The 12,239-nt window shown below is 54.3% G+C and overlaps 1 protein-coding gene across 3 annotated transcripts; it reads left to right on the top strand.

Moving 5' to 3' along the window:
- The first annotated feature begins 4,415 nt into the window (after positions 1 to 4,415).
- On the top strand, positions 4,416 to 11,978 carry CPLANE2 (ciliogenesis and planar polarity effector complex subunit 2). Of its 3 annotated transcripts, XR_008557063.1 has the most exons (9): positions 4,416 to 4,739; positions 5,255 to 5,403; positions 6,700 to 6,852; positions 7,448 to 7,572; positions 7,891 to 8,027; positions 8,249 to 8,936; positions 9,439 to 9,561; positions 10,804 to 11,266; positions 11,603 to 11,978. XR_008557063.1 is itself a non-coding variant. In XM_054721343.1 (6 exons), exons 2-6 carry the CDS (start codon positions 5,292 to 5,294, stop codon positions 8,496 to 8,498), a joined length of 777 nt encoding a protein of 258 aa, XP_054577318.1. In that variant the 5' UTR covers positions 4,416 to 4,739; positions 5,255 to 5,291; the 3' UTR covers positions 8,499 to 9,252. The 3 variants fall into 3 exon arrangements, 1 of the variants encoding a protein (XP_054577318.1); XR_008557062.1 differs by lacking the exon at positions 11,603 to 11,978 and having other exon boundaries at positions 10,804 to 11,318; XM_054721343.1 differs by lacking the exons at positions 9,439 to 9,561; positions 10,804 to 11,266; positions 11,603 to 11,978 and having other exon boundaries at positions 8,249 to 9,252.
- The last annotated feature ends 261 nt before the right edge of the window (positions 11,979 to 12,239 follow it).

Genomic DNA, 12,239 nt, shown 5'->3' with positions numbered 1-12,239 from the left:
AACGGGGCCAGCCTGGCCAGCGTGATTCAGTGGTTGAGCATTGACCTATGATCCAGGAGGTCATGGTTCGATTCCCAGTCAGGGAATATGCCCAGATTGCGGGCTCAATCCCCAGTGGGCATGTCGGAGGCAGCCCAATCAATGATTCTCCCATCATCATTGATGTTTCTATCCCTCCTCCTTCTTTTCTGAAATAAATAAAAATATATTTAAAAAAAGAGAGAGAGAATGGGACCAAGGAACCACTCTGAACCCTTGAGACGTTCTGTAGACTCTGAAAGGACTTCCTAGAGAGGCTGCAGGACAGGGACAAGGGCATACAGACGTTTGACCAGGAAAGACCTTGGTTCAAGACCTGGCCTTGTCACTTTGACCACCTCTGAGTCTCAGTTTTATCACTAAAATAGCAATGATGCTGCCAGCCTCACAGGTTAGCATTTTAGCTGGGACCAGCAATTATTGTTAGTCGATGAAATGGGTGTTATTCCCCAAAAGAACCACCTGGGGGCACCCTGTGAAAGAATTTGAGTCTTGGGTGCTCTGCTAGAGGCAACCTTGAGAAGGAAACTGAATGTACTGGAGGAGAAAAATGCCCATTTTCCTCTGACCTCTCTTGGGTAGGACCCCTTCTCTCGCATCTGCCGTGCTTCTGAGCACCATTGCCAGGCTGGCCTGCCAGCATTCTCTGCCCCAGCCCCCACTTGTGGGAAAGCCAGTGTTTTCCCCACAGGGCTGGACTCTGGATCCAGACCCTGTCAGCATGCACAAAGCCAAGCTGTTTTAAGTAAATGTCTAAGAGGCTGGTAGAGTATGTCATGCCCCACACAGGGAGCTTGTCTGCTTACCCCTGCAGAGAAGAGGAGGAGGGCTGAGGACCATGCCTTACCAGACAGAAGCCTGGGAGGAAGAGGGAACTCCTGGCCCGGAGCCTAGTGTCTGGGTTGCCACCCACCCAGAGGAAGACCAGGAGAGCCTAGGACCACCCTGAGGATTACTCATTCTCAGCATGCGTGCCCTGAGCGTGTACCGAGACACACAGGCATAACTAGGTGCAGTGGGAAGCTCTCAGAGGGGTTGAGGCAGGGGAGTGACAGACACGAGGCTGTCCAGGTCCAGGACACAAACGCTGTGAGCCCGGGCCTGGCACATTGCAGCCTCAAAAGAACTCCCCGGGCATGAAATATAAGATCTCCAAATCCTATTTAAAAATGGAATCTGGGCATTTTTAATCGGTCCTGCTTCTGAGTGGAGTCGCCTGGTTCTTTGACTTTATTCCCAAGTGTGGCATGCCCAAGGGCAAGGTCTGCATCTCACTACTTCTTCCCAGTGTCTGGCCAGGCACCAGTGCTCATGAATATCTGACAAATACATGCCCTAATCCACTCATGCCTGGAATGTTCGTCCTGCTTCCTACTGGTCCTTCCAGGCTCACCCTCTTCGGGCCATTCTCCAAGCTGGAGCCACAGCCAGTTGTCAGTCAACACATTTGTATTAAGTTTTTACTATATTTCAGACATATTTCTAGGTAGTAGGGATTATTATGGGCTGAATTATGCCCCCGGAAAGTTCATTTGTGGAAATGCTAACCCCCAATACCTCAGAATGTGATTATATTCATGAATAGGATCATGACTGAAATGATTAAAGTAAAATGAGGTCATTAGAATGGGCTCTAAGCCAATGTGACTGCTCTCCTTAGTAAGAAGAGGAAATTTGGACACGGGCTCATACCGAGGAAAGGCCACGTGAAGACATGGAGAAGATGGCCACAGACAAGCCAGAGAGAGGCCTGGGACAGAGCTTCCCTCACAGCCCCCGGAAGGAATCAACTCTGCCAATGCCTTGATCTCCAATTCTAACCTCCAGAACGAAATATATTTCCGTTGTTGAGGCCGCCCACCCTGGGGTACTTTGTCACTGCAACTCTAGGAAACTATTACAGGGACATAACAACAACAAGATGAGGCGAGCCTCACGGAGCTTACGTCCTCGGTGAAGGAGACAGACGATACATTTTTAAATTTCAGGACCAAGAACAGGATGATGTGAAAGAGTGAGCCTGGGGTACCGGGGCAAACCCTTGAGCAGTGTAGAGGGAAGGCCTCTCTGTGCAGGTGCCATTCACCCCGAGACCTGAGTGGGAGAAGCAGCCATCCATGTGAGCTCCTGGGCAGGTGCAGAGAGCTCCAGGTGTTGGAAACTGCAATGCAGAAGCCCTAAAGCAGGGGTGGGGGACCTTTTTCCTGCCAAGGGCCATTTGGATATTTATAGCATCATCCGAGGGCCATACAAAATGATCAACTTAAAAATCAGCCTGCTATATTTGGTCAAACATTTAATTAACTCACTCCTAATGCCTTGGCAGGGCCAGACCAAATGATTTCATGGGCCTTATAAGGATGTTCCCCACTCCTGCCCTAGAGGAACAGAAAAAGGCCAGGGGCCCTGGCTGGGATTTCTCAGTGGTTAGAGTGTCCTCCTACCCGTCCTCACTGAAAGGTCTTAGGTTCAATTCCCTGTCAAGGGCAGGAACCTGGGTTGCAGGTCAATTATGGACCTGGGTCTGAGTGCATGTGAGAGACAATCAATGGATATGTCTGTCTCACATCAATGTTTCTCTCTCCCTTGTTCCTCTCTCCTTTCTACTCTCTAAAAATCAATGGAGAGGGGAACTCACTAGACCAAGATGGTTCACAAGCTTCCTTCTGAAATGCAATTCTAACCACCTCACTCCCAGGCGCCAATTGCTGTCTGGCTTCCTGTCCCTGGCAGTGGTGTTTATCTAAATTAGGTCTGTGGACTCTATTATGGACTGACTTGTGTACACCCCCCCACTCACACACCAAATCTATATGTTAAAGCCCTAAGTCAGATGGGGCCCCTCATATGATTTACCGTATTTTCCGGCATATAAGATGACTTTTTAACCCAGGAAAATCTATACGCCCAGTCGTCTTATACGCCGGAAAATACGGTATTTGGAGATAGGGTCTTCAAGAAGATATAAAGTTCAGTGAGGTCATAATTGTGGGGCCCTAATCCACTATCACCGGTGTTCTTATAAAAAAAGGAGGAGACACCAAGAGTGTGCAGACACAGTGAAGAGGGCAGCCTCCTGCAAGCCAGGCAGAAAGGCCTCCCCAGAAACCAACCCTGTGGCACCTTGAAGCTGGACTTGTAGCTGCCAGAGCTGTGAGAAGATACGTTTCTGTTGTTTAAGCCCCCAGTCTGTGGTAACCGGCTATGGCAGCTCAAACAGACTGATACAGAGATTAACTTCCCCGACTGCCCAGGGCTCTCCTTACAGGTGCGGGGCTCACAGACTCATCGAATGCCCCAAAGCAGAATCGGGGATGGAGCCCAAGAATCCATGTTTTGAATGGGCTCCTGGTGCTCCATGAGCTCCTGAGGGCAGTGAAGACTGATTTCAAAAACTAACCCTCTGACCACCAGCTCCTCTGACCACCAGCCTTCCTCTCTGTGCCAGTGAGGACCTCCCATCTTCTCTGGCATCAGGTTAACTGGCGAGTTCATTCTGCCAAGTTTCTCCATTTCCTCCCACTCTCCCTGAGCCCTCCACAAGGCCAGCCAGCACAGGCCTGGATGTGGAGTCTGGAAACCCAGAGGTAAGTCAGCTCTGAGCCCTGGCACACGGAGAGACTATTGCTGTGAATAACCTGTCTCCGGGCAGATTCCGTAAGGACTGCAGGAAGGGGCACTGAGCGACCGGGGAGTGTGGGCAAGTTTCACGCACAGAATCCTGTAGGAGTGGTTATGCATTTGTGATATCTCTGCCTAGCTGCAGTGGAAGCAAGTTGAAGGAAGTGTCCTGCCTTACACATCTTTGTCCCCTCCACCCTCTTGGATATAATGGGCCTCCATGATTTGTGGGTTTGCGGTCCTCTGGCTGCTTCCAGCTTTACAAGGAGCCGCCCTCCAGTGGCTGGGGCAAAGTTTTAAAAACACAAGGCCTGCCCTAGCTGATTTGGCTCGGTGAATAGAGCATCGGCCTGCGGACTGAAGGGTACCGGGTTTGATTCCTGGTCAGGGCACATGCCTGGGTTGCAGGCTCAATCCCCAGTGGGGGGCATACAGGAGGCAGCCGATCCATGATCTCTCTCATCATTGATGTTTCTATCTCTCTCCCTCTCCCTTCCTCTCTGAAATCAATAAAAATATATTAGAAAGAAAGAGAGAGAAAGAACTGACTGGAAGGTACAATCACAGTGGACAGTGGGCTCTGACTCATTTTTAAGACCTTGAGCAAGTCCTTTCATCTCCCTGAGCTGCTTTTTCCCCACTGTGAAGCCAGAGGTGTTTAACTCAATTCGAGGCCCTGCAGAGCAGGATTAATACAGTAATAATAATTATAATAATGAGCACTGCTGTGGACAGGGCAGTGCTCAGTATTGTAAAGAATCCTAGGAGGTAATAGTATTTCACCTCCACTCTGTAGAAGAGGGAACTGGCACGGAGAGGCAGTGGACCCTCTCCTCCTGCAGAAGGGGGATTTGATTACTTTCAGAGGGAAAACGAGGGCTCGGACTCAGCAACGGAGAAGACCCATGGGCAGAGGATGTCACTGAGCGGCGGTAGCCACTGACGTAGGAGAGACCAACCCTCCAGCCCCGCCCCGAATCAGGCAAGCCAATTCAGCTCCCCGCGTCGTCATGGCAACACTCCGCACATGCGCCTCTTACACCCGGACCTGGCCTGGTGGCTCTCATCAAAGCCAAGAGGTTTGCAGGCCCCGCAGAAGCAGGCCGGGCGGACTGGGCGGCTGGAGCGGGAGCAGGAGCGTGGGAAGGACTTTTACAGGGACACGCGGGGACTGCCGATGGTGAGGGCTGGGGCCCCGGAAGTCGGTATGGAGGAGGCAGAGGAGAAGCAGGGCTGTGTGACCTCTCCAGGAGGTGACCAGGGAGAAGGGAGCTGTGTAAATGCCCTGGAGCAATACTGGGATGGCTGACCACCACCCCCCCACCCGCCCCCCGCCCCGGGAGGAATACAGGGTAGAAGGGACTATGGAATTACACTTTCTGGGTAATGAGAGGTAGAGGGGCATGAGTAACCCCCAGGACAGTGAAAGGGAGCGTAGGCTCGAAAACTGCTAATGGGGTAACAAGGATGATGGGGCTCCATGCCCCTCCACCACCCGAGGAGGGAGCCAGGACTCCGCGGAGCCAGGCGGCAGGTTAAGTGGGCTCACAGGTCCAGCTTAGGACAGCCACCCTCTCCCTTCCCCTGCCCTCAGCGTTCTGCCATCTCCCACCCCGTGCCGGTGCCCAGCCATGGCCAGACCACCCGCCCCTGGCTCAGTGATTGTCCCCGACTGGCACGAAAGCGCCGAGGGCAAGGAGTGCCTGACCTGCCTCCTGCGCAAGAACCGCCGGCGGGTGTTTGGTAAGTAACCCCTTCCCCGCTCCTGCCCCTCCAGCCTGTCCCTTGCCATTCCTTAGGGAGAACAGTGTCCCCTGTCCCTTGAGGGGAGGGGGGCGGGGGCGCAGAGAAGCAGGGCAGTGAGGGCCTTTGGCACTGCATTCCTCAGCCTTGTGACCTCCGGTCTATCCTTGGGGTCCTCACCCCGAAATCGCCTTAGAGCTAATTCCATCATCAGAGCCAGGATCATGGAAACAGGCGAAACCCTGCCAGAAACTACTGTCACCAGAGAGGCTGTTGATTGAGCCCTCACCCCGTGCCAGGCCCTCTGCTGGGCACTTGACACAACAGACTCGGGTTTCACCTTCTCCACAGCACATCTCACAGACTTGTTAAGACTAGCGAGTAGACACAAGCCTCTTTCATATACTGCTGTCTGCAGGCGAAGACACTCCTGTTCCCCAGGATGAAGCCAACTCCCCAGGCGGGGCCGGGCTGACAGGCCAGCCGAAGGGCCTGGCATCGGCTGTGAGAGTCCAGCTCTGACCAGGAGAGACAAAGGCCCAGAAAGCTTCAAACCAGAGAATGAGAGGGCATCCCACAACTGAGGACTCTGAGGTCCTATGCCTATAGATGTAGCATCATTTTAGACTTCTTTATTTTGCAAGTTTTAAATTAAAAACATTCAGAGCCCTGACTGATGTGGCTCAGTTGGTTGGAGCGTTCATCCCACACACCAAAAAGTGGTGGGTTCGATTTCCGGTCAGGGCACATTCCCAGGTTGTGGGTTTGATCCCCAGTCAAGGTGTGCACAGGAGGCAACTGATTGATGTCCTCGCATCCACGTTTCTCTCTCTCTCTCTCTCTCTCTCTCTCTCTCTCTTCTGCTCTCTAAAGTCAATTTTAAAAATTATAAAGATCTTGATATATTAACTGTAAGGAGTTTATTTATAGTCATTGAGAATGCTTTTGCTGATATTTCTCTACCGAGGAAAGAATTATGAAACACCTTGCTTTTACATGTGAGAAATCTAGGGCTTGTGATAATGATATCAATACAAACCATCTCAGGCGTCAAACTTTAAAAAATAATTTGCTTTTGTTTGGAGTGGGCTTGGCCCAGCTCACAGAGCAGAGTGTTCTCCGCAGAGCTTACCCAGGGATGCTGCCTGTGTCCCAGGCCTCGGGAATGAGCATAGAGAACCCCAGGTGGTTGGCACTGAAAAAGCCCTCAGAGATGAAGTTGTCCCACGCAGGGTCTGAAGGGGCAAGACGCTGGCTGGGACCACCTGACCGCACATGGCTCCCTTCTTGCCCCAGGGCTGCTCGAGCGACCAGTGCTGCCCCCAGCCGTGGCCATTGACACGGCCAGCTACAAGATCTTCGTGTCCGGGAAGAGTGGTGTGGGCAAGACGGCGCTGGTGGCCAAGCTCGCTGGCCTGGAGGTGCCCGTGGTACACCATGAGACCACTGGTGAGTCCCTCCTTGGAGGCCTTCCCTGGGCTGGAGGAAAGACTGTCCCTGGACCACACAGTCTGGGATTTGAAGCAGCCCCTCTATTTATTCCGCAGCCGTGGACAGTCACTTCACCTCTCTGAGCTACACTGGCTCCTCTGTCCAACAGGGATAATAGGATCAATCCCAGGGGGTTGTTGGGAGGTTGGTACTAGAGACAGTGGTGGTAACATGCCTAGCATTGAGCTGGCGCAAGGTAAGTGCTCAGAAAACACTAAGCTTTTCTTGTTTCCTTCCATTGGATGCTGATTGACCATCACAGTCCAACATCCTCCAGTGTCCTGGGGCCTTTGGGTCCCCTGGTACCTATGAGTGAAACTTGTCATGGCCGGGTCTAAGGCTCTATCTGCCTGGTAGACGGGAGGCTCCTCCAGGGCAGGTCGGTTTCCCTCAGACTGAGAATTCTCCCGGGTCGGGGACTATGCTTTCCCCATCAGACTTGGACCCTCGAGGGCGGGGACGTGTTCTTCCAGTTCCTTCCTGGCCCCCCCCCACCCCACCTCTTTCCACCCCTGCCTCTCCCACGCTAAGTGGCTGACCCCGGCCTCCCCAGGCATCCAGACCACCGTGGTATTTTGGCCTGCCAAGCTGCAGGTCAGTGAGCGTGTCGTCATGTTCCGCTTTGAGTTCTGGGACTGCGGGGAGTCTGCGCTCAAAAAGTTCGACCACATGCTGCCGGTGAGCAGGCCGGTGGGGTGGGCCTGGGTGGGTCCCGGAGGGGCTGGTTGCCTGAGGTGGGCCTCTGAGTCCAGGTGTCTGAGCCCGGCCTGCTTGGTTTGCAGGAGCCAGAATTGGGCTTGAATGGGCTGAGAGCGCTGACCCTGCTGGGAGAGCTCTGAACTGGCACTGGGGACTGGATCCTAGCCACTCACTGCTCGGGCCTCAGTTTCCCAGTCTGTGAAAGGAGGGGTTGTGCTGAGACTTCTCAGGGTCCTGCAGCAGACAGGAGGGTTCTGGTCCCATGGTACAGCCTTCAGTGAGCCTCTCCATCCCCAGGCTTGCCAGGAGAAGACGGACGCTTTCCTCTTCCTCTTCTCTTTCACCGACCGTGCCTCCTTCGAAGACCTCCCTGGACAGCTGACCCGCATAGCAGGCGAGGCCCCTGGTGTCGTCAGGATGGTCGTTGGCTCCAAGTATCCTTTGGGTGGCCCCTAGGACTGTCAGAGGCCACACTTGGCAAGACATGCAGCCTACCTCTGCCCAGCTGTGGGTCCAGCCCCATAGGCTTTATCTTAAAGGCTGCAGCAGGGTCTCCCTCAGACCCTGGGTGTGGGGCTCCCGGGAGGAGGAAGAGGCTGAGTGTGATGGGATGGTTAGCAGCGTTGCCCGGCCAGGCTCCTTAACCCTCCTCCAGGTTTGACCAGTACATGCACACGGACGTGCCTGAGCGTGACCTCACAGCCTTCCGGCAGGCCTGGGAACTGCCCCTCCTGCGGGTGAAGAGTGTGCCAGGGCGGCGGCTGGCAGATGGGCGCACGCTGGATGGGCGGGCTGGGCTGGCTGACGTTGCCCATGTGCTCAATGGCCTGGCGGAGCAGCTGTGGCACCAGGACCAGGTGGCAGCTGGCCTGATTCCCAACCCTACAGAGAATGCCCCCGGCTGACATGAGTGGGCACCTGTGGTCCTTACTCCTGACTCTCAGGTGACCCAGAGCAGGGGATGGGACCCAGGACCTAGGGCTTGGTCAGGAACCTTGATCTCATCATGAGGACTGGTCAGGGAGGACGGTGGCCTGTGAAGACTCTGCCCCAGCAGCACTTTCCTTGCAGAATTCATAGCATGAGGTGCGGGCACAAGGCTTTGTGGGGCAGTGGTTTGAGGTCCTCTGGCCTTCTCCCTTGGCCCTGGGGGCCCAGGCTCTGGAAACTGAAGAACTGCATGGGCAGGGCCCCAGGACTCCAGCATCTCCCCAACCTCCTGCTGTCCCTCTCCTTCTGCAGCACATAGGGAAGATAATATGACTGGGGAGAGAGGGGGTCTCAGCTGGACCCTGGACCTCTGTGACTTCAATCAAGAGCCCGTATTACAGAGTGGGGCAAAAGTAGGTTTACAGTTGTTTATATGGAAAATAAAACAATCTATATATATAAAAGCCTAAGCGACGATTACAACCGGTTGACTGAACGACCGGTCGACCAATTGCTATGACACACACTGACCACCAGGGAGCAGACACTCAATGCAGGAGCTTCCCCCTGGTGGTCAGTGCGCTCCCACAGCCAACCTCCCGCAGCCAGCCAACCTCCCGTGGTCCCTACCCCCAGCCAGCCCCGATCAGCCCTGATTGGGACTGGGCGAGAGGGCCCTGATTGGCCCCAATCACTGGCCAGGCTGAGGGACCCCACCTGTGCATGAATTTGTGCACCGGGCCTCTAGTGATTAAAAAAATAGTAATACAAAGAATAAACTCTGTGTTTCACATACTCACAACTGTATACATTTTGCCCCACCCTGTAGTTGAGGTAATACCATCTGCTGTACCAGAAAACCGTAAAGTCTCAGTGGCTTACCTCTAGAAGTTTTTTTCTTATGTCTCACCTCAGGTGGAAATGAAGGTGGCTTTGGGGTCTTGGCTCCGTGCATTCACTCAGAGACCCAGGCTCTGAGATCTTCAACATATGGCTTCCCAGTTTGCCCTGGGGCATCACCATCCAGTGAGCAGACCAGTGAGTGCAAGTGAGAGGTCACCCAGGAGGTTTCTGTGGACCTGGCTGAGGGCGGTGTGCCTCATTTCTGTCCACATTCCTTTGGCCAACCCCTAGTCACATGCTCACATGGAGTTGTAGGGGAGGCTGGGAAATGTCCTCCTGTGTGTCCAGGAGGTGAGCCCCCCACTCTGCAGTGCCTTTCTTGATCGTGAAGCTGTCAGGCTAGGCTTAGGACAGGGGTCCTGCCAGTCTGGGGGAATCAGAAAGCATCATGGACCAGGTGGGGGTCAGGGAGTGAGTTGGCCTGTGGGCAGCTCGGCCCTGTGGGAAGCCAGCAAGGACAGGAGCAGGAAGATGAGTGAACTTGTTCATTTTTTTAAAAAGTATTTGTCTCTTTTTAAAAAATATTTTTATTTTTATTGATTTTTTTTTAAAGAGGAAGGGAGAGGGGGAGAGAGTGAGAGAAATATCCATGTGAGAGTGAAAAATCAATTGGCTGCCTCCTGCATGCCCCCTCCCGGGGATTGAGCCCACAACCTGGGCATGTGCCCTTCTGGGAATTGAACCAGCAACCTTTCCGTACACAGGACGATGCCAGGGCTGAACATGCTCACTTTTGTGTCTCACCTGACACTGGTGAATGCAGGCTAACGTGAGGGTGGAGGGGCGGAGGGTGCTGACTAAGGACCTTTAAACTTTCTGAAAGTCCCTTATGATACCCCACTGGCTCCATAGATTGACCCCTGGGCTGAGGCCTGGCCTAAGTCTAACCCAGCTGGCAGGGCCCTGGAGGTCTAGGTTTAGTGACCCCCAAATCCAGCTGGCCCTTGGAGACCCTCCTGAGAAGTCAGCACTGGCAACTTTGTACACCCACACTCACATGTGATCATGTGTGCACACACACCAGCACTCCTGAAATGCCCTCCCTTCCTGGCACACACAGGAGGCTCATACATACCCCCTGCTCACACTCCTGAGCACACTGACTGCCTGCCTGGCACTTGCCACATCTGTCTACCTTGGGCACTGCCCATAGGCTTGCCAACCCTTCCAGGCCTACAGGACTGACCAGCATCTTCTTACCACCAACTCTGGTTCACAGCTGAGGCCTGAGCTTATCTCATACCCTAGGGAAGGAATGGCCCTGGGCAGGACCCCAAGACTCACAGTGGCACAGCCTGTGGGCCATAGACCTTCCCACTGTGGCCTCCAGCTCTGCTCCCAAGCAGCGGCCTTCAGCTTGGTCCCCTCTGTTCTTAGCTCCCGTTGACCTTACCCCACCACAGCAGCAGCCAATTGTGGGAGTGGCCCCGGTGAAGGCGGCCTCTGGGCCTGAACATGAGCCTCCAGCTACAGGTCCCTGTGTTGTGAGCAGCAGCTACCTCACACCCCAGCCAGTTACCTCTGGGCTGGCCAGGGGCACATGGTTGGTATCAGGGGAAGGTGGGTTGAGGACAGAGCATATGGGCTGACTCGATGGCTTGGGCCAGCCCCCTTGCACCCAATAGCACTGTGGCCAGCTCTGCCCTTTGCCCAGAGACGTACAGAATCCAGACCCTCCCTGGAGATGCCTTCACTTTCAAAGTCTTCATCTTCCAGCCCTGCAAGCTCTCCGCAGCGCCTTCCCCTGGGATTGCCACGTCTCCTGTGCCAGCAGGAACAGCACAGCCTGGCGACCGCCCCTCCAGCCTACCTTGCCCAGGGCAACCACGCCCCCCAGCAGGTGGCGTTCCCAAGGGCCAGTAGGACCACGGACCGTGTCTAAGGCTCAACCCCTGAGAAGCCAATGGGGTATTTCTGGCCCAGAAAGGGTGTCAGGCTGCAGGGGGCGGGGCGCGGAGGGGGCGGGACCTGTCTGGGAGGGGCGGGGCACAGCCTGTGAGGGGGTGGGGCGGGGCCTCGCTGGGAGGGCAGAAAGCGGAGTCTGGGGAACGGATGAGTGGGCAGAGCTCGAGGCTCAGGGCCAGACCTCTAGGGCAGGGGCGGGAGAGCCCGGCGTGGAATCCAGAGCCTCGCAGGACCCCGCGCCCTCTGCAACCCAGGTACGTCCTTCCCGCAGGGGAGGGAACCTCACTCTCTTCTATTGGAAGCTGCTGGCTGTGCGTCATCAGGGCTTCATCATCACCTCCGAGGTAGCCTCAGCGTCGGACAGACCAGGGTTCAAGTTCAGGCTCTGCCGCCGACGGGCTGCACATGGGAAATATTACAGAATAGGATATTTAATCGGATCGTTACGAAGATTCAGTGTCAAGCACTTGCACATCGTACGTGCTCCGTGAGTCAGTATCACCACCACCACCACTGTTATCTCTTGGCAACAGACTGGAGGAAGCGGGGAGCATGTCCCTCAGCCTTGCTCCAGGCCCCCTTTTCCTAGCCCTGCCTCTCACAGGGTCCTGGTGTCAAGGGGCTCTAATTAAACCTCTGTCTCTGGACAAAGGACAACTTTCTTATGTTTCGGTTTCTTCATCTGTAAAACGGGAGTAGTAACTGTATTTACCTCCTAGAGTTGTTGTGAGGATTAAATGAAGGAAGACCCGGAAAACCCTCAGAATAGTGTCTTGCACTCAGGAAGCACTCGTAAATTAAGATTGCTAAGGAGTCATTCTCTCTTTGGCCCCCACTTATCCCCAGCACGTGGTATTCTTTTTTAAAAAATATATATACTTTTATTGATTCTAGAGAGGAAGGGAGAG

The sequence above is a fragment of the Eptesicus fuscus genome, chromosome 9 (genome assembly GCF_027574615.1).
Source record: "Eptesicus fuscus isolate TK198812 chromosome 9, DD_ASM_mEF_20220401, whole genome shotgun sequence".
Taxonomy (NCBI): domain Eukaryota; kingdom Metazoa; phylum Chordata; class Mammalia; order Chiroptera; family Vespertilionidae; genus Eptesicus; species Eptesicus fuscus.
This window is presented reverse-complemented; position numbering and strand designations above follow the sequence as displayed.

Bases quoted from the DNA above. Each gene is read 5' to 3' on its own strand.
- CPLANE2 (XM_054721343.1), top strand. From the start codon at position 5,292: ATGGCCAGACCACCCGCCCCTGGCTCAGTGATTGTCCCCGACTGGCAC. The intron at 5,404-6,699 runs GTAAGTAACCCC...TTCTTGCCCCAG, and splicing joins GAACCGCCGGCGGGTGTTTG to GGCTGCTCGAGCGACCAGTG. The intron at 8,028-8,248 runs GTATCCTTTGGG...ACCCTCCTCCAG, and splicing joins AGGATGGTCGTTGGCTCCAA to GTTTGACCAGTACATGCACA.